This window comes from Solanum stenotomum, chromosome 3 (genome assembly GCF_019186545.1).
Source record: "Solanum stenotomum isolate F172 chromosome 3, ASM1918654v1, whole genome shotgun sequence".
NCBI classification, from domain to species: Eukaryota; Viridiplantae; Streptophyta; class Magnoliopsida; order Solanales; family Solanaceae; genus Solanum; species Solanum stenotomum.
The window spans coordinates 62,666,985-62,693,822 of NC_064284.1; the positions used below are offsets into that span (position 1 = coordinate 62,666,985).

Here is a 26,838-nt window from a genome sequence, read left to right on the forward strand (position 1 = left end):
GCTAAACCTTGCAAGCGGTTTGAGGTATGACCAAATAATATTAACCCTCTTCCTTTAATTATTATTAATTTTACATGGGTCAAGTGACATAGGCTAATAATTAAATTATGAATTTGGCCCATTAAACAATTAAAGTAAATTATTTAAGATTATTCATAAATTAATAACTATAGTTAAATGAATAGTTTAAAATTCTCAAACCAACTTCACCGACTGATTAGAAATAATTCAGGGCACCTATCGGGAGGGATAAAATGGTAATTTTATGGAATTTATAAAAAAAACATTTTTCGGGTCATTACATTAATGATATTTTTTAATGGTCCAAGTTGGGGTTAGAGAAAAATATTATCTTAGTAAAACTGTAATTTGTTACTTCCTAGTTAATTACGTAGTACTAGTACTTATTATTTATGACCATATATCCATATTATAGAAATAATAATATATTTGAGATCTAAACAAACAGAGATCCAATCACATTAATTTTATGTAAATAAGTATTGAATTGACAGATGTAATTAGTTGTGCACGAGTGGTTTATTGACGTGCTAATGATTCCCTAATTAAAAGTGTTAATAATGATTAATACAGCTAATTGCAATATTGACTTCTAATTTTATTAAGTCCCACTTCTGCAGCAGAATCAGGAGAGATTTAATTAATTAAAATAATAAGTACTATACTGATTGGTTATATACTTTTTCCATCTTTATTTGTCTTTTATACAAGATTTTCTCCTTTTTTTTTTCTTGTTTGTCATGTTATTTTTCTCTTTGAGTATGTTTATTGTTTGGTACGAAGGAAAATATTTATTTTAAAAAATATGTGAATTTCTTATATTCGATACATAAATAAAATGTTATTCTTAAAATATTTGTATATAATCTAATTAAATACGATAAGAGACAGAGGTGAGACGGGGGGTAAGAGTGTGGGCGTGATGGAGGATAGGAGCTACGAAGGTGGAAGGATGCAATTAATATGAAATGTCACTAATAAAATTTATTTTTCCTGCTTTGAGAAATTATTTTGTTTATTTTTAACAATTCTTTTATTAAAATAATTAATCAATTGAACGTGAAAATATTGACATATCGAACCTAACCTTTGTATGAGTCATAATTATTGATATATATATATATATATTATGATAATAAATATGTATTTTCAACATGTAAGCTATTCAAGAAGATGGCGTTGGAAATAGGTATATATGAATTCTATTATATTGTGTTCAATTCCACAACCACAAAAACGTTGATTGTCATAATAGAATTATGAAAAATAATGATAGTATTTTAGCCATGATTGAGTAGAAATTATTGGTGTGTTTGGTAGGAAGAAAAACATTGCAAAGAATGTTGGCATGAAGAGTAAGGTTAATTCGTAATATTATCGCAGAAAAATGAGATTCGAGTTGATGAATGAAAGATCAAGGTTGCAATACGTCTCCATCGTCATCTTCCATAGGAATTAGGAGTTGATTAATTAGGTTAAGAGAAATATAAGGCAATCCTATTAAAAAGAACATTAAGGATACATTGACTCTCTTGGAATTCACAATTTTTTATTTTCTCATGTTTGGTTAAAATTATGAAAAATACCATTTTTCATGAAAATAAGTTGCATAAAATCGGGGAAATAAATTTCCTTAATAGATGTATGGAAAACAAGTTTTGCAAAAGGCATTTGTATCTTCCCAATCCTCCAACACATTTCATCAGTTCATCTTTACCCACACCCTCGTAGCTTCCATCCCCACCACTCTACACCCCCCACCACTCATAACATGATTTGTCTAATTTATATAAAATAACTTTGTGGATCATACTTTTTGCATACATACCAAACCCACACACAAAAAAAGCAATAACCCATTTATTTTTGTAGAAAATATTTTCCATCATACCGATCACAACCTAAAAAAGTTTAGCATATCAAACACACTATAAAAAGAGATATTTAATGAAAATAAATTTTATTTTTAGCGATAATAATATTTATTAGCAGTAATTGAGTTAATGTCATTGCATCCCGCTAAAATCTTTAGTGATATTATATAAAATATTGATTATGAATATTCATATATATTATTATCGCTAAATATAATATGACAGTACTGCTAAATCTTTTACTTAGTTGGCGTGACACCCTCTTTTTAAACCACAAATGCTATATTGGGTAACTCTTGAATACTTGAAAAGTGAGATTATATATTATGAGAATAATTATCTATTTTCAACATGTAAACTATTCAAGAAGATGGGTGTTGCAACTAGTTATATATAATTAACTCTATTATATTTAGATATATTCCACAATTACAAAAACGTTGGTTGTCTTAATAGAATTAAGTAGGAAAAATAATGAGTATTTTTTTTTTTATCCATGATTGAGTGGAGATTATATATGAGTGCGTTTGATGCGGAGGAAAATATTGTAAAGTCGTGAGAATGAAGAGTGAGACTAATTCATAACATCAATTGCAGAAAAATAAGTTTAAATTGATAGATCAAGGCCGTAATACATCTTCATTATCATTGTTCCTCGGGGCTAGAAAATATGAAGGACCCTATTAAAGAGAGTATTAAGGATATATTGATTTTCTTGAATTTCACAATTTCTGATTTTCTCAAGTAATTTGTTTGATCAAAATTCTGAAAAATATTTTCTTTGTAAAAATAAATTACTTAAAATTGAGGAAAATAATTTTCACGTAGCTTCCATCCTCATCAGTCACCCTCACCACCCAACCTCCACCTTTCATAACATTTGTCTAAATTATATATAAATAATTTTAGAATTATATTTTTTGCATATATGTCAAACACAAAATTAAATAAGCAACAATATTTAATAGTTTTTCGACCTATTAAAATTTTGCCTACTAAAACACTCAAAAAGTTGGACGTTAAGTACTAAGAACCTGGTTCTTAGTACAAGTCCGATCCTACCAACTTGTACAATATGTAAAGTGCGAAAAGTAAATAACACATGAGTTTATATATAGAAATCTTCTTTGCTTAGGGGAGTAAAAATTCCAATCTACTTCAGAAATTTTTATTACAAAAACATCACTTAAAACAATAAGCAGTTTCGATTAAAAGCTTCTTTAATTTATTATAACCTAAGAGCTAGACTAAAAATTCCTAGTTACTAATTAACAATATTAAATAAGCACAACTGTAGTTGCTACCTCCAAGCTAATCTCTTAGCCTAATTTTTTTTTTTTAAAGAAAAAATCTCTTAGAGAAAAACCTACAATAATACTTAATAAACAAATAAGGTAAGGACGAGAGGGAGTTGCTCAGATGGTAAGCATCCCTCACTTCCAACTCGAAGGTTGCGAGTTCGAGTCACCAAGGGAGCAAAAGGGGTGGAAGCTCCTAGGGGAGGGTTAAAAAAAAAAGACAAAAAAAAAAAAACAAATAAGGTAAGGGTGTCATTACGTTTGATTCAGTTGAAACTTTATATATATAAAACTTTGCATTAATATTAATAAAAATACACTTGAATAGTAAAAATAAAATTAAAAATGTAAGTTTTAAAATGATAGATATTATTATGTTAAGACTGGAGAGTTTTAAAATTTAAAGAGTTACTTAGATCTTTCACCAACGTTTGCACTAAGTAAACATGACTGGGTTGAAATTGTGATTTTTGAATTCTTCCTCAACTATATATTTTGAACAACACATAAAGGTAATGAAATATGAATATATTGAGGTAACAATATTAGACGATTTATACAAGTTCAATTTTTTTAGAGAATGAGGCCTCTTATTCCTAAAACTTGGACCACTTAAATATCTTTAAATTCATAATATCTAAAAGAGAACATTACTGAATATACATACTTGATCTAATTGTCAATATAGATCGAAAAAATGAATTGTAGCTCAAAATCAAAGAAACCAACCCGTTTTATTCTATTTGCACAGAATGACTCCAAAACTTTCAAAACTTCCTGAATCCGCCTCTGTTTGTACAAATTCTCAATGTAGGTGCATAAACTTGCAAGTAAATAATCTCAACCAATATATAGGCACACCTAGTGAGCATAATAATATCTCCCAAAACCTAAAGAATAAAGGAAACTAGTAGGAAACTCACATTTTTCATAATTTAAACTACAATTATGATTCTACTAATTTCTTACCAACTTGGTCTCATTAATAACAACAAGGATCTACCAAAATTCTACTTTTTATTTGTTTTGTGTGTGATTTTATTCTTCTCAATTGTGTGTAATTATATGCTAGATTAATCTATGACCTTAATTTAACTATAAGTTCTATCTTCAAGTTTCTCTCTAAGCACTTTGATAACCTAGTGTTTCATCAAGTTTTTATAAAAGGGAAGTTTTGGAGCAACTATTTAGAAATTATTTTTGTATGACTAATAGATTACAAATTTAAATTGCTACACTGTTTGCATCATATTTATTGAGGTGCGATTTGCACACAAAGTATTTTTTTGCATATGATCGTCTTTTTTCTTTATTATTTCTTTTTATAAGTATATATCGAGTAATGAAACGACTGTTTTAGTGAAAATTCTATTTCTACCTCCGACACTACGGCAACGATTTATTATTTATTGAAATGGCAACTACATGGCTTTAGTGACAGTATAGTTATTATGGGCATGTGCACTGGCAACGTCTTACATTATTATGGGCATGTGCACTGGCTAACATATCGCATCTCATAACCATGTGCACTGACATAGATCTTATATATGGTTAAATTTCGAGTTTATTTGAATTCAGTATTTTCATTTTTCAATATTTAAAATATAAAATTGTGTAGAAATTTACAAAAATTATAATAAATAATTGATATACATTCATAAAGTATAATAATATTAAAAATCTTGAAAATAGATTTATAAAAAAATAAATTCTGAATTTATTTTTACCCTTCAAATATTGAGGCATTATTAATTAAGGCATTATAAAATTGTCTTCGTACATCATAATTTGGTGAAATATTTTTCTAAGAAAGACGTGCAGGATTGTATAGTAAATATAAAATGACGTATATAATATCTTTTTATTTGTTCTGTTTTTTTTATTCCATTTTAATTATCATAAAATTATCATTTTGATATATTTTGTATATCTTTAACTTAAAGCTATAAAACTTAAAAGTGTATTTTATTTTTACAAATGAAGAGTGGCTTTCCCACAGCCACAACTAACATAATGATCGGAGTATATATATATTTATACAAAAAGAGTGATCAATAGGATAAAATCCCCTAAAGCATTATTTTCATTATTTTAATTTATATAGAAAAATTTAACTTTAAATTATTATTTCTTCTTTAATAAAGTTATTTACCACAATTGTTTTTTTTAAAAAAATTCTTCTTAAATTTTGTCTCTAGTTACATCGTGCCACATAAATTGAGATGTGAAGAGAGTATTATTTTATGTTTTCATATCTAAATCATTGAATGTTTATGTTATCCTTTAAACTATAACTCCCTTTAGATTAAGAATTTTCATCTGAATATGTGAAAAAATATTTAAGATAATTATTGAGAGACGTGTGAAAATAAAATAAAATATCACCCTTTTTGTTGATTTAATTTAAACAATATCTAAAGTTCTAAAAAAAACGCAGTTAGCACAAGCAAATTCAATAAATGCACAATAATTATATAGATGTCACGTCATTTTAAACGTGTATAGATGTGTTATTTATAAAATTCAAATAGGGTAACTTTTTGGTCTGGTTAATCAACTTTGGCTTCAGTTAAAAATAGTTGGAAAAAATCCTTTTTGCCAGATTTTTTTTTTTATATAGATAAAAGAAAAATTCTTTTGGTCAGAAAATTTGGTCAGAATTTGATCAAAATGGTAAAATAATATATTTCACACTCAGTGGTGGAGTCACCTTACGGAAAAATTATACGATTTATACATGGTTAAAATAATTATTTTTGTATATATAGTAGATGTCGAACCCCCTTCGGCTACTTCGTGTGTCTATTTTTGTAGATTTTGAACCCCCATATTGAAAATTTTGGCTCTGCCACTGTTCACACTATGTTATTTTACCTTTTAAAACATTTTTACCCTTTTAATTTTAATACCTTTTAATTAAAAAAATGGAAAATAGATCAGTTTATTTTAAAATAAAAATATAGACTTTTTAAAATTCTGGTCAAATTCTGGCCAAATTTTCTGGCCATTTAGCATTACCCATAGATAAATTATTCAAACTTATTCATGGACTAATATACACCAAAAACTTAGAAAATTGCCTAATTCTGGTGATATGGCTTCTAAATGCTCAAAATATGTGCAAAAAATAGTGTTGCTTCACTTATAACTCCCCCAACTCCCTACGGAGGGTTCCATGAAGGTTTTGCAAAAAAACCGTCTAGAAGCCATATCACCAAAATATTTATGGGCTAGCACACACGAAAAAACTGAGAAATCACCTAATTCCTGTAAAATGACTCTAAATGCCAAAAATATGTGGAAAAAAATGGTGAGGCTTCACGTTCTACTCCCATGATTCCCTACGGAGGGTTCCACAAAGTTTTTGCAACAAAACCGTCCGGAAGCCATATCACAAAAATATTCATGGATTAACACACACAAAAACTGAGAAAATCGTCTAATTCCTGTAAAATGCTCACAAGTGATCAAAATATGTGAAAAAATGGAGAGACTTCACGTAATGCTTTCCAAACTCCCTACGAAGGGTTCCACAAATATTTTACAAAAAAAATTGTTCAAAAGTCTTATCACCAAAATATTCATGGGCTAATAACACACGAAAAATTGAGAAAATCGTCTAATTCCTTTAAAATGACTCCTAAATGTTCAAAATATGTACAAAACCTGGTGAGGTCTTCACATACTACTCCCCCAACTCCCTACAGAGGGTTTCATAAAGATTTTGCCAAAAAAACCGTACATAAGCCATATCACAAAAATATTCATGGATTAACACACATAAAAACTGAGAAAATTGTTAAGTGCTGTAAAATATTCCTAAGTGATCAAAATATGTGAAAAATGGTGAGACTTCAGATAATGCTCCCCAAACTCCCTACGAAGGGTTCCACAAATATTTTACAAAAAAACTGTTTAGAAGTCTTATCATCAAAATATTAATGGGCTAATAACACACATGAAAATTTGAGAAAATCACTTAATTCCTTTAAAATGACTCCTAAATGTTCAAAATATGTACAAAAACTGGCGAGGTCTTCACATACTGCTCCTCCAACTCCCTACAGAGTGTTTCATAAAGGTTTTGCCAAAAAAATCGTTCGGAAGCCATATCACCAGAATCTTCATGGGCTAACACACATGAAAACTGAGAAAATCGTATGATTTATGCAAAATGACTCCTAAATGTCCAAATTATGTGCTTAAAATGGCGAGGCCTCACATACTGCTCTCCTAACTCTATACGGAAGGTTCCTTAAAGATTTTGCTAAAATGTTGTTAGGAAGACATATCACCAAAATATTCATGAGCGTTACGCACATGAAAAACTGAGAAAATCGTCAAATTCCTATACAATGGCTCCTTAATGCTCAAAATATGTGGAAAAAAAAATGGTGAGACTTAACGTAATGCTCGCCCTACTTCTTACAAAGGGTTCAGTAAATGATTGGCCAAAACACCATCTGAAAGCCATATTACAAAAATATTCATGGGCCAACACACACAAAAGACTGGAAAAATCGCCTAATTCCTGTATAATGGTGCTCCTAAATGTCCAAAATATGTGTTAAAAATGGTGAGTCTCACGTACTACTTCTCCAACTCCCTACGGAGAGCTCCGTAAATATTTTGTAAAATTATTAGCCTGAAGTCATATCACCAAAATATTCATAGCGTCCACACGAAAGAACGTAGAAAATCGTCTAACTTTTGCAAAATAGCTCCTAAATGCTCAAAATATGTGCAAAAAATGATGAAGTTTCACATACTGCTCCCCAATTTACTACAAAGGGTTCCATAAAGATTTTATCAAAAATCGTCTAAAAATTATATCATTAAAATATTTATGAGCTAACACATATGAAAAACTTAAAAACTGATCTTATTCCTTTCAAATGGCTTCTATTTTGAGTCATTTTTAATACTTTTATATTTCTTGATTATGACAGAAGATGCTTTTCTATGTTGTGGTGCTTTGGTCCCTCAATACTCCAAAAAGCCTCCAAATAATTGCAGTAGGTGAAGATATATATAATTATTAAATTTAAATTCTAATTATCATCATTAAAAATTATTTTATTATTATAAATTTTAAAATTTATAAAATTAAAATTCATCTCTGTGTCAAGATATGACAAATGCCTGGCCTGCTTTGGACTATGAAGACCGTGGCAAAATAATCTTTTTTGTTATGAATATTTAAAAATTAATTAAGTCTAAAAAATAATTACTTATTTTCTTTTTTAGTTTGTTAGTATAAGAGAATGAATCATTTCCTTTTAAGGAAAAAATTTAATTTTAATATTTCATGTGGCATGTTTAAAATCACGAAATAAAATGACTATAATTTTATGTAAGGCAACAAGATTAAAAAATATTATTTATTTATTCAAACTCCGTATTAAATTAATGAGTAATGCTAAACGGTCAGAAATTTAAAAAGTATATAATATCCTTTTTATTTTAAAATAAGTTGGATTTTTTTCATTTTTTAATTAAAAGGTATTAAAGTTAAAAGAGCAAAGACGTTCAAAAACGCATTTTAATCAAATTCTGGCTAAATTTTCTGATCATTTTTTTTTTCCTAAATTAAATTAGATAATTCATTTTTAAACTAAGAGAATATATATGGTCATAACTTTGGAAATATCGAAAGAATCTTTTCGTTTTTCAAAAAATGACTTTCTTAAAAGTAATGCTAATAATATAAATATTCCTTTTTATTTGCCTCTACAAAAGTAGTAATAACAAAAAGGAATTATTTTTTTCCATTTTAGACAGAAGAAATGGCGCTTTCAAACTCCGACGGCTCAAAGGGACTCTTGCAGACTCGAGAATTGTTTGAGGTATCTAATTACTTGTTATTATTTTTTCGTTTTAATTTGTTTGATTTATTATTATTTATTTAAAAAGAAAATTGTATTTTTTTTCTTTACAATTATTTTTGATAATCATCTAATTTTTTGGTTGATTGACTATCTAAATTTTTGTTTTGTTGATGATGATTTGATTCTTCGTGTTGTGATCCCTTTTTCCATTTTTTTCTACCCCTAATTTAATTTTAATTTTAATTTCTTATCTGACAGGTCTAAAATCATAAAATTAAAAAATATTTATGTATATGTGCGAAGTTAAAATCAGATAAAAAAAAAGGTTTAGGGAAGGAAATTACAAATCGGAATTAATAAATTTTTATTTTGCTAATGAAGATTCAATTTTTCGTGTAGTAATTTCTTTTTCCATTTTTTCTACCCCTAATTTAAATTTTTTAATTTAATTTCAACTTCTCATCTTGCATGACTAAAATCATAAAATTAAAGTATATTTTAATACATTTATAAATTTTTAGTTTAAAATCATAAGATTTTCTTAAACTATATATGAAGCCAAAATTAGATACAATTAGGTTTAGGGAAGGAAATTACAAGTCTAAATCAATAAGGTAAACATTCAAATAGTCAATTAACTGAGTTAATTAAAGTTTCCGGACAAATAAATTAAGACAGAGAAAGTAATTTATCTTTTTAATTTTTCCACCCTGTAAGAGAGGATCAATAGTGTTCTTACTTCGTATCTACTAATTAATTGTTACTCTTATGTGTATTTTTTTTTTCTTTTGTTAAGTTATACTCTTATGTGTATTTTTTTTTTCTTTTGTTAAGTTATACTCTTATGTGTATTTTTTTTTCTTTTCTTTTGTTAAGTTATAATTTAATCCATTAATATATGTATATTTTATGTTGTGATAATTCAAGTATGTATTGGAGACTAGTGTATACCCAAGGGAGCCAGAGTTTCTCAAAGAGATCAGAATTATAACTGCAAATCATCCACAGTAATTTTCATTTTTTATTGGCTTTTATAATTGTTAATATCATTTTAGCCCTTAATTTCCTGAGTGCAAAATTAATTTAGACATATTTCGTTGAAAAATTATCCTATTTGACGAAATTTTAATTTCATATGTAAATATTATATAAAAAAAGGTTTAAAATGTTCATATTAAATTTTTTATCCCGAAATATCCTTATTTTTACTTAATTAGGTCAAAAATGTCTTTTTCATGATAAACATGTTTTTTTTTCTTTATAAACACATTATTTTTCGGATAAAAATGTTATTTTTTTAAAATTCTTTTTTCTATTAAAATCTCTTTAACTAATAAAAAAGTGAGAAGTAATTTTTATTGTTCTTAATGTCATTTTATTAATAACAATGAAATAATTTCATACCATTTTAAAACTGATAATATAAATCTTATAAATAAGATCATAGTAACACATCATTGATTTTTATTTAGATACGTTGATAAATAAAGTTGTTGTTCACCCAAAAAAAAATTTAACTTTAAAACCAAAGAATATATGCTTATCCTACTTCAATTCGAAAAATATTTAAAAAGTAAAAATATTTGCTAGTTTATTAAAAAAAACAGTTTGTATCGTTATTCAAATAAAAATTAATGATAATGTTACTATAATAAAATGTGATTAAGAAGATTTTTTTACTTTCACCTTATTAAAATTTCTGACTCGACCGCGACTAATACAGGAGTTTGATGTCAACTTCACCAGATGCTGGCCAACTAATAGCTCTACTTCAGAAACTGATAAATGCCAAAAATACTATTGAAATTGGAGTCTTCACTGGATATTCTTTGCTCCTTACAGCACTTACAATTCCTCAAGATGGCAAGGCTAGTTCATCACACTTTTAAATAATATTTTCTTCGTTTTAATTTGTTTAGCTAATAAATTTTAAAATAATATTTCGACCTATAACTAGTATGTGATCAATATTTTTGGAAGTTCTTGTTAATGTACTTTTCTCAAAAGTACTTTTAAAGAATCTTTTTTAGTTTGTAAAAAATAGTTTCTATTATTTTTAAAATACTTATTTTCTTTCAAAATCTTAACAAATTACTTTTCTTTTTTTAATATCCCTGGTCAAACCAGCTATAAATATGCAAATTTTTAGAGGGAAAAAAACCAAAAAATCATGATTTGAGCCATTCAAGTGCCAAAATACAATTGCAATATTTCATGTCAACTTTGAGTATTTATATTATGAGCAGTGATAGAACTAGCAAGGGTCGAGTGGTTCATCCGAGTCTCTTTTGGTTAAAAATTATATTATTTATATAGCATTAAAAATATTTTTTATGTGTATATAATAATGTTGAACCTCCTTTAGAATTTTCGTATGTTTACTTTTTATATTTCAAACTCCGTACGATTCTTGTGGATTTTGGGTGTGTTTGAATTCAGCCTCTCATTAGGTCTTCACTGAAGGATTGTCCACCTTCTCGAGCCTTGTCACTATCTATAAGACATATTCTTGCCATCTTGAAGTGTCAATTTGATCATTGATTAAGTTTAAATGTCTAATTTTAAATTGTGCCAAGTTTAAATGGTTATTTAGGAATTTAGTCTTTTCTTAAATTTCATATCAAGACAAACAAATTGAAACAAATAGAGTAAATATATATTTATATTAATTTAGTTACATCTAACTTATGAAAGAATTAATATAATGTGGATGCAGATTACAGCTATAGACATGAACAAGAATACATATGAGATGGGATTGCCAGTTATCAAAAAAGCTGGAGTTGAACACAACATAAACTTCATACAGTCTCAAGCATTATCAGCCCTTGATGAACTTTTGAAAGATGTAAGTACTCTATCTAATAGAGGTAATATATTAAATTCTCGATCAAACTTAAACTGTTTGACTCTCGAAAAATGAAATATGTCACATAAATTGGGGAAAAGGGAGTAACACATTTTTAATGAATAACATATTATATTGTGATCTACTTTAAACCTTTACTTATGAATTATGTTATTTGCTTTAATTTGTTGTAGGATGCAAATAGAGGAAGTTTTGATTTTGCTTTTGTTGATGCTGACAAAGTTAATTACCAAAAGTACCATGAAAGATTATTGCAATTGGTGAAAGTTGGTGGTATAATAGTGTATGATAACACACTATGGTTAGGGACAGTTGCTATGCCAGAAGAGTTTGTTAAGGAAGATTTGAAACCAACTAGGTTTTACAGCATTGAATTTAACAAGTTTCTAGCTAATGATGATCGAGTTCAAATTTCTCAAGTCCCTTTAGGTGACGGAATCACCATTTGCTGACGACTCTAACACTCTGTTTGGATCATTGTTACCCATTGTTTCATAATGTATTGTATTGTACTCTATTGTATGGTTGATACAATGTTTGGCTAGACTGTATTGTTTGTTGTTGTTTAATAACATTTTTATTGTTTGGTTTGACGGTATCGTATCGTATTGTAATTTATAAATTTACTAAAATATCCTTAATTATTCTAGGGTAGGAAGTTTGACTAGAATTAAATAATATAAGGTAAAGGGTAAAATAGTATTATGAAATATTATGTAAAGATATAATTAGAAAAAGAAATTAAGTAACAATGGAAACACACCAAATTGGTTGTTCCATAAAATGGGGGTTTTCATTGTTACGTAACAACGGAATTTAACAATACAATACAACACATTTTAAGTAACAATCAAAACAAACATTATAGGTATAGTAACAATACAATACAATACAATGGGTAGCAATGATCCAAACAAAGTGTAAAGATTTTGAGGGTCTATCAGAAACCGCATGTTCATCTTTAAAAGTTAAGAATAAGACTGCGTACATTTTATTCACCTCATATTCATTTTACAAAGTATGTTGTAAAATTGTGCATAAGTTTAACTACACAACTTCAAATGATAAATGACTGAAGTGTTGGAAACTAAACTTCAAGTTCAAGGGCTACTATTTTTCATAAAATCTCATGTTTTCTATTCTCTCTTGTCGCATGTCGACCGATGTAGCCTAGCCTCAATTGATGTCGCCTGGTCGATGCGCCCAGGCCTTGGCCGATGTAGCCTACCTCGGTTGATGTCGCCTAGCTGAGGCGCCCAGGTCTAGTCGATGTAGCCTGGCCGATGTAACCTAGCCTCAGTCGTTGTCGCCTGACCGATGTAGCCTAGTCTCAATTGATGTCGCCAGGCCGATGCGCCCAGGCCTTGGTCGATGTAGCCTGGCCTCGGTTGATTAGCCTGGCCAATGCGGCTAGGCCTCGTACGATGTCGCCTAGCCTAGACCTACTAAAATCGGTGCAAGTCGAGCATTCTTCATCGAAATATTATATAAAAAACAATATGAAGTATATAAGTTTACAAGTGATATGCAATAAATAAAATAATAATTATATTATATTATTATGAAAAATGAAAATATTTAATAATAAGAATAAATTTTAAACTGACAGATACATTATCTTTTAAATTTTTTATGTAAACTACATTTAAATTCTAGCTTAGACAAAAATAGTGGAGGTGATTTTTTCCTATTCATCTAAAAATTTTGTGGACAGATTTATCCGATACATATGTCAGTGGAGGTAAATGCAGACGTACAATGAAATATTAGTCACGATATGTGTGAATGGACTCCAACACTATGATGATACATTAAAAAGAATGTCATGTACGTTACTTCATTTGAAAATAGGGGGCATTTGTCAATTCACTTATCAGGGTGTGTTTGTTATGAAGGAATTTATTTTCTAAAAAATATTTTAAATTTCTTTTATGTTTGATTGACCAACTTTTTTAGGAAATATTGTTTCAAGGAAAATAAATTTCACAAAAATGACGAAAATGATTTGCCTAATGGAAATGGGAAAACTAGTTACTTATTAGGCTTAATTACCTATATACACAACATTATTTAACATATTTTTATTAATTCCTATCCTTTTTAAATATTACTAAAATCCCTCTTTTTAATCCATTAATCCCAACTTCCTGATACATAACTTATTTTTTCCTAACCCACGTTTATCTCTCCCCTTTTTACTCCTTAAATTACTCTCTTTTTTACTCCCACAATCTTATCAGTTTATTCTCTCATTACAATTTTGAATTTTAAGATCTTTCTCTTTCTAGTCGATCATCCATCAAGGTATTGTTTCAAATTCTTTCACTCACAGTTCATACTTATTTTTTATTTTTTTCATCAAAATTTTGATACATTATGAATGATGCACCTTCATTCAACATTGGGATTATCCAGATAATGTCATCTAACCAATCGTGTTTATGATTACGAAGAAATTGATTGGGCAGAAAACAGATCTAAGAATTGCATAATCATTTCGTAGTAGCGAAAGTAAACATTAAGAAGGTGAAGAAGGATAGTCTATCTTCTTCAAAAGCGCAGTCGATAAAATCCCTAAAAAGAGGTGTCGAAAAGTCGCACCAACAATTTCTCAGCGTTCTTTACCTAAGGTTAGATTGTCCATCTTTTTATCAATTTTTGTGATCGTTAAAACTTGATTTTATTAGTTTAATAATTTTATGATACATTAATGATTCAATACTTTTTTAATGTTGTAATTCAACAGGATTTAGTTAGTTTTGTAGATAATTTGAGTTTGTCGAGAATGATTGCGGCATCTCAAATATCCCTCTTCCTAATGTAATTACACGCAAGATTTTGGTTGGAGAAGTGAGAGGAAGTTGAACAACTTTTGGAGCTGGAAGAAGCTTTAGAAACAATTGTCGCTTTTTGGAGATAAACATTCATTGAAAGGGGGGGGGGGGGGGGGGGGNGGGGGTAGAACATGTTGCTAAACATTCAATGTATCGTGTTCAAATATTATGTATATGATACATAACTACGTCAAATTGTCTAATTGACTATGTATCGATGTTGTTATGTATATGCAGTACTGCTTTATAACTAAATGTGTGTTTATCATATTCACAGTTTATCATAACTAGTTTTTTTGATATTTTGTTGTTCAACTTTATCTGATAAAAAATGAGGGGGGAGGGGGGGGGGGAGTAGAACATGTTGGTAAATACCCTTCTATATCCAAAGTTTAGATTTTTAATGTATCTAATTGATAATGCCTTCGTTTCAACTTTATGATACATTAAATTAACCTTTGTTACCAAACAATAATGTATATATCTTAAATCAAACAGTCAGACAAAGTTTTAGTAAAGATTGATACATAGATAAATTTTAGTTAGTTTTTGATTCATTCATGTATCTAATTGATAAATTAATTCTTACTTATTGTGATACATTTATAGATACACTTTATTTTATTTTACATACTACTTTTTCACAACCTTATTGTATCAAATACATCATTTTCAACTAGATCATGATACATTATATAAAAATATATCAGAACCATATTGAGTGGTACCATCTCCACAAACACAATCTCTTGTACATTATTATCAAATAGCTAATGATACATTATTTTAAAAAGGTTTATAAAAATGTGTTACAAAAATGAACACTAGATTGAAATTCTTAACATTTCAATTTATTGTATCAGAATTTCACTAGCAAATAGTAAATTGTAATGTTTTATCAAAGTAAAAGTGAAAAAAGCAAAAAATTGAAAATTTATAATCTCAAAATAATGTATCTGAAACATAACAATAGTTCCAAAAAAGAGTTTTTCAATTTTCTTTCGGAAAGAAAGTACAAGTTCTTCGTTTGTGACATTCTTGTCCACAACGTACACAAATGCTTTGTGATTGTGCTTATCTTTCCATCGAGATCTTTTCCCTTATTTTCCTTGGTCGTCCAGTCATCTTTTTGTACCTAGGTGGCAAGACAATTTCTTCCAAAACAAATTTCGATACTGACCAATCGTCCTTATCCAACATTGAAATCATTGGAACTTCATACGTATTTGCTAATGCAGCTGGTTTGTAGTAATCAGAGAGAGATGTATCTGTGATGTTTTTGCTCTTTACAACAGCAATTGCATGCGGACAAGGAATCTCGTCATGCTGAAATCTACAGTTACATATTTTTCTCTCAAGGCAAACAATGTATCTTCGTCCACCTTTATACATTTAATAAATAAATTTAGAAGATGGAACTACTTGCGCACATTTGAAAGTTAGAGATACATCACATATCAATTAACTCAATTTAAGATACACAACATTCTAATGATAACAAACTCCAGATACACGATAATTTATAAATTGATACATACCTTCATATATCGATTAAAAAGCTCATATACTGATACATTAAAAAAGAAATTCACATATATCTGATATATTATTGTAACAACACACTAACTCACATCTATAAAAATCCATTACATATACATCAAACTAGAATTGAATCAAGTTGAAAATCAGTAATATATCATGATTATATATGCACATACAAATTCAATAATCAAAAAAGAAATTCATATATATCTTATACTTTATATTAACAGTACAGTAACTCACAGATCTGCAAACCCACAACATATACGTCAAAGTTTTAATGTATCAAGTTCTAATTAGTAATGTATCACGACTTATCGGTCAAATACAGATTCATGAATGAAAAACAATGATTAAAGCACAAGAATATGTGTTGCATACCTTTTGTTATCAGATCTTTCAATTTGAAAATTGAAGCTATGGCAAATAAACATAACTATTTTTGCCCAAGCTAATTATAAAATAACAACTTTCAATTGCCTTCATATTTGGGATCTGACATCACACAATCAGTGGCGGACCCAAAAATTTTACCAAGTGGGTTCAACATATAACAAAAAAATGAAGCAGTATTAAATGTTGTGGGTGGGAATCGTACCCGCGATACATTAGTCAAATTGTAACTACTTTGCCGTTAGGATACATGTTAATATTGGTTTACGTGGGGTCAAATTAATTATATATAGTGTTTTGTTTCAATTAAAAAACAGATTGAATATATATATACAGTGTATTTTTTCGACAAAGTGGGTTCATATGAACCCACATGCAACAAGGTAGGTCCGCATAAAAATAAAGATACCAAGAAAGTTTGCAAAGAAACCCAAGTCCTGATCGTCAATCATAGTGAGATTTGTGTAGAATTTGAAGAACCCAAAAGCTATGATCTTCAATTTTTTTCTTCCTTCGAGAGTGTCAGTCAAAAATCAAAATATTCATTATGTATCTTATCAAATTTTCAACAAAAGTTTTGAGTTCTACTCGAAAGTTTCTTCGCTGAAACAAGGACAAAGAAAAATTTGAATTTTGAATTTTGAATTGATTTGTTATTTTAGGATTTATGTTTCTCTGATTGACACAGGAAAAAGGATCTAAATAGCGTAAATTATGGGATTTTAATTTTATTTTATGTTTTGTTTTCCTTTTTATGCGCAACAGCCACATATATAAGGTATCACAATTAATGTATCCGGACAGCCAATTATGTATCCGGATGGCTGATATTTATTATTTTATCTTTTCACTCATTCAACCTTTTAACTCCGGATCCCTCTTCTTAACCTCCGCTCTTCAATTCATCCCACCTCATAGTATTTTACTAGATAGATATAAATGCATCGCCCTGAAAAATTTTAGATCCAAACAAACAGAGATCCACATTATTTTTAGTGTTGAATTATAGTAGAGTGGTTAATAAATATAAAACGGGTCGCGCGTGGATCCGAGTCGGGTCGGGTTATTTAACTAATTAATTGAATCGGTTAATTAACTAATTAAAACGTTGGCCGTTTTATTTAAATTTCCCGCAGTGACTGTTCTGAAAGGTTGCAACTTTCAGAAACAGCCATGACCATTTGAAAGGTTGCAAACTTTCATGAATGGTTGTGTGGATTCTGAAAGGATTGCAACCTTTCGGAACCAGTTCCTCTTGCCTATAAATACATTGATTCTTCAGATTTATTCCTTACGAATTTTTCTGATTTCTTCTTCTTCTTCTGCACAAAATTTCTTCGTGTATTTTACTGCTGTTGAGTGGTTCGCTGACACCAGAGTTTTGGGTATCAATACACTGGTGATTGAGATCATTCTATCCTGGGAGGACATATTCCAAATCAAACCTCGTATACTAGAGGGGAATAATTTCCTTAAGGGGACACTGTGCATTCAGTGGGCTTGATCTTTTTCTGATTTTGTTTTTCCAGATTGTGGTACGTTTTTTTTTTTTTTTACAGATTTTAGTTTTGTCAATTAATTTCTGTTCATCTATTCTTACTGGTTTATTAAACTTTGGTTACTTCGTGTTTCTGCAAAGTTTATTGAAATCAGTAATTCTGATTTTTTATACACAGATTGATAACACTAATATGTATATTCGATGTAGGAGTTTGTGCTAATACGTGTCCAATATATGTTATTATTTTTATGATTTTTAAATATTTCAAATTGTTAATTATTATGATTTACAATATTTTTTACATAATTATTATATAATATATGTTACTCCCTATATCCTAATTTATATGAAACTGAAAGAATTTCGAGAGACAACTAGAATTTTTATATATTTTATAACAATGGAAAAATGGTCTAATATACCCCTCAACTTTGTCATTTAGAGTTGATATACCCTCGTTATGAAAGTGACACATATATATCCCTAATGTTATACAAATGACTCACATATACCCTTTTCCTCTAACGGAAGTGAACAAATTAATTTTAATTTAATTATTTAAAATAAATAAATAAATAAATAAATTTTTTTTTAAAAAAAAAAAAAATAAAGGTATAAATAGAATATTTTTTTTTTAAAAAAAAGGTCAAACANCATATGGGTATATTTAATCCTCCTCACTCATAATTTTTTTTTGGACTTTTTTTTTATTTCAACAACTAATTTATATTTATTATTTTGATGGTCAAATTTATTTATGTTTCACTAATTTTCTTGTAAAATTTATGATAGATGACCCAATTATTTTCAAATACAAAAACTAAATTACAATATAGTCAAAAAAATAATTTTAAATTATAATATAGCCACAAAATAAATTAGTTTTAAATTTTTTTCTTTACACCAAGGAATCAAAGAAAAAAAAATAAGAATGAGAAACTCAAATAATGATAGTCAAAAAAGTCAAAAAATAATTTATGTATAAAAAAGATTAAAATATACCTTGAACTTTGCTAGAAGGATCATATATACCCTTACAAGAATTTTTTAAAAATTAAAAGTCAAAATTATAAATTTAAAATTAATTTTTTCACTTCCGTTAAATTAAGGGTATATGTGAGCTCATTTTGTAACGGTAGGGGTATATGTGAGTCATTTGTATAATGATAAGGGTATAAATGAACCACTTTCATAATGAGGGGCATATCAGTTCCAGATGGCAAAGTTGAGGGGCATATCAGGCCATTTTCCCTATAACTATTGTAAGTTGTTAATTATTGTAATCTATAGTACTTTTTATTCATATTTGAAAGGAAAAGAGTCTAATATATCTCTTAGCTTTTTCACTTAGAGTTGATATATCCATCGTTACAAAAGTGGCTCACATATACTTCTATTGTTACAAAATTGGCTCACATATATCCCTTACCGTTATAAAAATGACTTACATATACTCATACCATCACAAAAGTAATAAAATTAATTTCAATTTTTTTATTTTATTTTAAATATTTAAAAAGATTATGTAAGTTGTTGATTTAACTACAATTTAATTTGTACGAAAGAGGGTCCATATTAACAAACACTTGGTAACCACATATAGTGATGTGTTGGTCTGTTGTCCTCATAAAAATGAAGTTACAATCAAACGAAACAAAAATGCTTAAATATCACCGACAGTTATGATGTAGTGAATAAAACTATTTTTTTAGTTAGAAATTTTGCATTCTAATCCTAAATATTAAAAAGATCATTGATAAAAAAGGTTTTTTGTTCAAATAATGTTCTATGCAGCATAAGTTCAAATTAATCGAACTCACATACAAATATCGAAATTTGGTGCATGGTCCCTCATACTCAATGAAATTTCAGGAAGATTGTTTCTCTATGTGTAGACTTTAGTGCTTGGTCCCTCATACTCAATAAAGGTCTTAAAATAATTGCACGGTCGATGGAATTTCGTATATTTTGATTAAATAGTATATTTATATTAAATTTATTATATATAAATATTAAATTTTGATCTTAATGAATATAGATTAAAATTGACATTATCAACTCTAAAGATAATGAAAGATTTTATTTTATATATTTTTTTAAAGACTTTCTTGGGACTAATGCTAATATAAATATGAGGAAATTACATGGTTAAGCAAATATATACTAGTTAATTAGTTATTATACCTATAGTTTTAGTTAATTACCACTCGCGATCAACATTCAGTAATAATTACGTGGGCTGAAGTTTTGAGTTTGTATAATTCAAACGTTTGTATAATTTTTCTATAATGTAATTTTGTATAGTATAATTTGTATAACTGTTTAAAGTTCAGATGTTTATATTTGTATAAATTCGTTATTTTGAGTTTATACAAAAATAACTCAATTATAAAAACATACCCGCAAATTATACAAACAAATCACCTTAAACTATAGCTACAACTCGTAAATATGCAAACTATAGTTATGGAGCATAATTAAATTTATAATAATAACTATTTGCAAAAATTCCCCAATAAATATCCCTTCTTCTTTGTCTCCACAAAAGTAGTAACAAAAATTATTTCTCATTTTAGACAGAAGAAATGGCGCTCTCCAAATCCTTGGAAGGCTCAAAGGGACTGTTGCAGAGTCAAGAATTGTTTGAGGTAAATATTTAATTATTGAAATTATTATCTTAAATTAAAGATGTTCAGAATGTATTATGATTTTCTTTTGAAATTTATAATATAAATATATTAGGATATCGGATTTAAAAAATTATTAAATATTCACATACTCTATCACAAAAATCTACTCATGAAAAATATAAGAAATCAACAAGATATAAAACATGAATGATTAAAAGAAAGAGATAAGTGTAAAAACACACTTAAACTATTTTTTTAGTTTTATATTTAAATTATTACTTATTAGTTTGAGAAATATACTTCAGTGATGATGTAATACACTCTCTCTTTTGTTTGTAAAAATCTTGCCACATGACATTCTATATAGATAAAATATTCCATCTTGACAAAAATCAATAAACCATTAATATTGTTAAAAACTAAAGATTAAAGTATTACTATTACTATCTCCAAATTATTTTTAAAGTAAATAAATAAATTTTTTTTCTCACCCCACTCTACCATCTCCTCCCCAAGACAATCCCCCGTCCTTTTATTTTTAAATAATTTTTTTAAAAAAAATCCAGATAATTACAAATCGAAACCAAACAAGATTAAAGTTTAAATAATTAATCAATTAAGTTATTGACACTTTTTGGACAAACAAATTGAAACAATAATATAAATATATATATATACTAGTAGATTTTTTTATCAAAGTTTTTTAGTATGGTATTTTGATGTGCTTGTCCTTATTTATTTTAATATTATTGTGTGATGATGCAAGTATATACTGGAGACAAGTGTGTACCCTCGAGAGGCAGAGCTTCTTCAAGAGATCAGAGTTATAACTGAAAATCATCCAAAGTAATTTTCATCTTGCTTTCACATTTTTACTTGTTATAAAATGTCATACCATAATATATAAATATAAATATAAATATGATCTTAAATTTAGCTTTATCTGATATTTATGTCCTTCAATGTTGGGTGTATATAAATAGGTATTTGAGCTTTTATAAAGTTAAATAAATAGACGCACGTGTCTTACGTGACATAATATACATAAGATGTTAAGTAGGACGTATGTACACTTGTTCAATTCAATTTTATATAAATTTAAGTGTCTACTTGTGCACACATCCAATGTTGAGAACATAAATGTCACGTGAAATTAAGTTAAAGAACATGTTTATGAATTATGCAAAATGACATTTTAGCCATCAACTTCTAGAGTGCAAAATCAGATACTTTTTCACTGAAAAATTACTTAAGTTAGATTGATATTTTTATTTCATATAGAAATATCACAGAGAAAATGATCAAAATATTCTTAAACTATGCAAAATTTAATGAAAATACACTACCGTAATTGTCTAGTTCGAAAATATCCATATTGTTACTTAATTGGGTCAAAATGTCTTTTTCATGCTAAATATTCTTTTTTTTTATGAACACATTTTTTTTCTAATAAAAATATTATTTTTTAAAAATCCCTTTTCCATTATTTTTTTTTAAAAAATCTCTTTAATTATTAAAAATATAGAAAGTATTTTTCTTTCTTCTTAAAGTCATTTTATCAATCAAAAACTGAAATGCTTTCATGCACTTTTTTAACTCGATAAGAAGGATTCTTTTTTACTTTCCACTTATTTATTAGTTAAAGGAATTTTAAAAGGAAGAAACAAAAAAATCATAATTCATAAGTAATATTTTTATTAGGTGTAGAATGTCTTTGTTGGTAATAGTTATTTAGCTTTAAAATGTCTTTACAGTTAAATCATAAGAATATTTTTTAGACAAATTATTAATAATAGAGGTATTTTAGGATCAAATAATTAGCAATAACTAAGGATAATTTTAAATCAAACTATTAATTGAGAATATTTTTATTCAAATCTACATTATTAAAAAAGGAATACTTTAACCCTTTTCCCGATTATTGTATATTGACTCTTCCTATATATTATATATATTTTATTTTTTATTTTTTATTTTTTTTTATATATTTTAACATTTCTTAATAAAATTTCTGACTCTGTCTGTCGATACTTATATCAGGAGTTTGATGTCAACTTCACCAGATGTTGGACAACTAATAGCTCTACTGCAGAAACTGATAAATGCTAAAAAGACTATTGAAATTGGAGTCTTCACTGGATATTCTTTGCTCCTTACAGCACTTACAATTCCTCAAGATGGAAAGGCTAGTCCATCTCACTTTTAAATAGTATTTTCTCGATTTTAATTTATTTATCTTATTTATTTTAGTTTATTTTAAAAAGAATGTTATTTTCTTTCTTTTGATAATTTTTTTAATGTCAAATGTACATGATATATTTAATACTATAAAATTATAAAGTATTTTGATACAATTTTTTAAAAAAATTAACTTAATTTAAAATTACAAGATTAATTAAAAAGTGTTCTTTATCTTCTTAAGGCTAAATACCTAAATAGCCCCAGCACAGTAACAGCTATAGCTAATAAGCTAGTATACACGTATTTGCCCGATTACTCTAACAGACGTGTTACCTCCTGGTTCCACCTGTCCTGTCCAAAAAGTAAGGAACTCATCTGAAAAATAGATTTGCTAGTTCAGAACATGAACTCGAAGAATAGGAGTATACAAGTGAACCACCTAGAATTGATCCATGACCACTAAACTCAAAAAAGGAGGCCTTCACCAAGTAATAAGCTAGGCAACCTTCCCTACCTCAACCGATCTTAGCTCGGACATGCCAACATCCAATACTTACTCTTTTCCATTAGAAAAAATATATATACATTAATTTTTTTAAAATTTCATGTTAAGTCAAAACAAGACAAACAAATTGAAACGAAGTATTATTTTGATATATAAATATGGATGCAGATTACAGCTATAGACATGAACAGGGATACATATGAGATAGGATTGCCAATTATTCAAAAAGCTGGAGTTGAGCACAAAATCAACTTCATACAGTCATCAGCCTTATCAGCCCTGGATGAACTCTTGGAAGATGTAAGTATAAAACTTAAACTGTTTGACTCTCGAAAAACGAAATATGTCACATAAATTGAGACAGATGAGTGACACATTTTTAATGAATAATATATTATATTATATATCTACTTTAAACCTTTACTTATACATTATGTTATTTGCTTAAATTTGTTGTAGGATGCAAATAGAGAAAGTTTTGATTTTGCTTTTGTTGATGCTGACAAAGTTAATTATCAAAAGTACCATGAAAGATTGTTGCAATTGGTGAAAGTTGGTGGTATAATTGTGTATGATAACACTCTTTGGTTTGGGACAGTTGCTATGCCAGAAGAGTTTGTTAAGGAATCACAAAAGAGGAATAGGCTTCACATTATTGAACTTAACAAGTTTCTAGCTAATGATGATAGAGTTCAAATTTCTCAAGTCCCTTTAGGTGATGGAATCACCATTTGCAGGCGACTCTAAAGATTCTGAGGATCTATCAGAAATAATCTATTTATCCTTAAAAGTTAATGTTGAGCTTCAAGTTTATAATTCACCCTTTATCAATATAGATCATGGGATAGTGAGTGTCAAATCCAAGACCTTTTGACTGGTCTGTTGTAATAAAATATTGTTGAACGTGTGATCATCTCATCTAAATGTTTAAATTGTTAGAAAGAGCATAATTTCCTTTACTTAATACTCCCTTCGTCCCATTTTATGTGGGACTTTTCGAATTTCAAGATTCAAACAAGTTTATCTTTGACCGTAATTTTTTCATAAATCGTTTAAACATTTTGAATTATCAATTATTGTGACTTATAGTACTTTTTACGTAGTTTACAAATATATAAATTTCATTTAAAAAAATTTGAAGAATCCATCCACTAATTCTTGATCAAATTTAAACTGTTTGACTCTCGAAAAACAAAAAGCACCACATAAATTGGGACAGAGGGAGTAACATATCAACAACTTGGAATCGCAAAAACATCATTTACAAAATGTCACGATCCAAAAAATGAACGCAATGACACTTGTCTATTCCACAAAGACAAGTCAATCTCAATTCAATGAAACAAAAGAAAGGCGGACAGATAAAGAAGATAAATGCAGAAAACTTATTCATTCTATTAACACCCCAAAACCTGATTATCACGTCTACAAGCCTCTAATACAAAAAGTGCACAAATGAAATATTTACACAGTCTAAATGTTTTAGTTTCTCAAATTGAACAAAGCATAACATAAAGGAAAAGAGGGTCCATCGGGATGACAAACAGCTACCTCTCAATAGTCCTTTGACAAGCCTCGAAAAGTAGGAGAAGAAAGACGATCACACGGTACTGGTCTCGGAAGCTATTCAAGTGTAGAAGCAAGGAGTGAGTATCAATAACACGGTACCCATCAAGCAACCTAATAAACAAAGCAACCTAGCTAGAAATCGAATACATTTTTCATCTTGACTGAACCTTTTCAAACTAAAACCTGCATAGAAATCAGCCCAACCTAACAGTTCTATAATACGCGACTCACAAGACTCAATATTCACAGTTCAACAACCAACATGAATCAACTAAGTCAATCTCAAATGACAAATAGATCAATCACAATCAACAAGTAGATTAATCATAATCAACAACTAGATCAATCACAAGTATCATTTCCCTTCTGCAATTGTCACTAGACAAAACCATTTCCCATCAATTTCTTATCACATCACTAGGCGGAACCATTTCTCTTCGATTTTATATCATTTCACTAGCCAGAACCATTTCCCTTCGTCGTTATATTACATCACAAGCCGGAACCATTTTCCTTCAACTTTATATCACATCACTAACGGGAACCATTTTCCTTTGGCTTTATCACTTATCATTAGCCGGAACCATTTCCCTTCGGCTTTACATCATTTTACTAGCCGAAATCATTTCCCTTTCGGCTTTATATCATTTCACTAGTCGGACCATGTTCCTTCGCCTTTACAACACATGTCTCATCACAATGTTCAACAAGCAATGCACATAAGAAAATTCATACCACAAGGAAGAAACAAAGATTCGAGCAATTTAAATCCACTTTCAAGCCATCAAGACATTTCATCAATCAATCACATAAGGGCCACAACAAGGCAATTCACAAATCATCATTATCAACACGTTGCCTTTTTATTTACCCCTTTTTATTCGTTAAGATTAATCAAGTGGAAACAATAAACCCTTCACCTCATCTCCCATTACTCCCAACACACTAGACAATTCTACTAGATTACTGATCTTAGGCATATTTATATGCCTAGAATGCTAATTATGCCCGTATTTACACCTAGTTTGAATTCAAAATGTATTCGTTTGTAGTCGTATATAGTCTTTTAGTTGTTTATGAGCTAACCGACATGATTAGTTATGTAGGTGAGCTAATTGGAGAAACGAGCACAAAAAATGGACAATGGAAGAACACAGAAGATCCAAGGCAAAAGAGAGCAATGAAGAAGCTGGAGGAAATGCCACTAAGGCATCGCTGTATCCGCTTCGCGTCGCGGAGAGGAATTACATTTTGGCTTGCGAAATAAATTTCTAGACAAAGCATTCCACGCGGAGAGGGATTGTAATTTTGGTCGCGAAAGTCAAATTTGAGGCAGAGTGCTCCGTGGAGAGACTGCGTTGCGAAGAAGAGAAAAGATTCGCAGAAAGAAAATTGAAGATACCTCTGCGTCGCGCTCCTTGTGTCCAGTTTTGGTCGTTTCAACTTTTAGTAGAAATAAGTCATTGTTTTATTTTATTTATGATTCTTTTTTTTCTAGGTTTTGAAGAACGACAATTTTGGAGTACGTTTTCTGTAGTTTTTAAGGTTAATTCTTAAACTCTTTTCCTTTCAATCGTTTAATGATTCATAACCATTGTATGATTGATTATTGGACTATGAGTAGCTAAATACCCTAGTCTAGTTCTAGGGCTATGGTTACATGATGATTGTAATTGAGTGAGTTGTTTTTTTTGGGTTGATTATTGACTATCACATGAATCTTTCTTATGTTCTTATTTTCCGTATTTCATGATTGATCACCATAGAAATAAATTCATTGTCCGAATTGA

The 26,838-nt window shown here is 28.6% G+C and overlaps 3 protein-coding genes across 4 annotated transcripts in view; 2 read left to right on the forward strand and 1 right to left on the reverse strand.

Moving 5' to 3' along the window:
* LOC125858581 (HMG1/2-like protein) overlaps positions 1–26,838 on the forward strand; it is a 377,596-nt gene that overhangs the window by 48,131 nt on the left and 302,627 nt on the right. The gene's annotated exons all lie outside the window — the stretch shown is intronic.
* Positions 8,930–24,389, forward strand: LOC125858573 (probable caffeoyl-CoA O-methyltransferase At4g26220). 2 transcript variants are annotated; one of them, XM_049538387.1, is made up of 6 exons: positions 8,930–9,042; positions 9,952–10,031; positions 10,748–10,892; positions 11,741–11,872; positions 12,067–12,322; positions 24,195–24,389. In XM_049538387.1, exons 1-6 carry the CDS (start codon positions 8,983–8,985, stop codon positions 24,224–24,226), a joined length of 705 nt encoding a protein of 234 aa, XP_049394344.1. In that variant the 5' UTR covers positions 8,930–8,982; the 3' UTR covers positions 24,227–24,389. The 2 variants fall into 2 exon arrangements, with proteins under 2 accessions (XP_049394344.1, XP_049394345.1); XM_049538388.1 differs by lacking the exons at positions 8,930–9,042; positions 9,952–10,031; positions 10,748–10,892; positions 11,741–11,872; positions 12,067–12,322 and adding exons at positions 20,707–20,811; positions 21,560–21,639; positions 22,834–22,978; positions 23,648–23,779 and having other exon boundaries at positions 23,939–24,389.
* LOC125858584 (dolichyl-diphosphooligosaccharide--protein glycosyltransferase subunit 4A-like) lies at positions 16,742–17,177 on the reverse strand. Its single transcript, XM_049538408.1, has 2 exons — positions 17,045–17,177; positions 16,742–16,779 (listed from the first exon to the last, which is right to left on the reverse strand). Exons 1-2 carry the CDS (start codon positions 17,112–17,114, stop codon positions 16,742–16,744), a joined length of 108 nt encoding a protein of 35 aa, XP_049394365.1. The 5' UTR covers positions 17,115–17,177.

Coding starts and splice junctions, on each gene's coding strand:
- LOC125858584 (XM_049538408.1), bottom strand. CDS start 17,114: ATGATTGACGATCAGGACTTGGGTTTCTTTGCAAACTTTCTTGGTATC. Junction 16,780..17,044: donor TATTTTTATGCGGACCTACC/TTGTTGCATGTG, acceptor GGTCCGCCACTG/ATTGTGTGATGTCAGATCCC.
- LOC125858573 (XM_049538388.1), top strand. CDS start 20,749: ATGGCGCTCTCCAAATCCTTGGAAGGCTCAAAGGGACTGTTGCAGAGT. Junction 20,812..21,559: donor AGAGTCAAGAATTGTTTGAG/GTAAATATTTAA, acceptor TGATGATGCAAG/TATATACTGGAGACAAGTGT. Junction 23,780..23,938: donor TGGATGAACTCTTGGAAGAT/GTAAGTATAAAA, acceptor AATTTGTTGTAG/GATGCAAATAGAGAAAGTTT.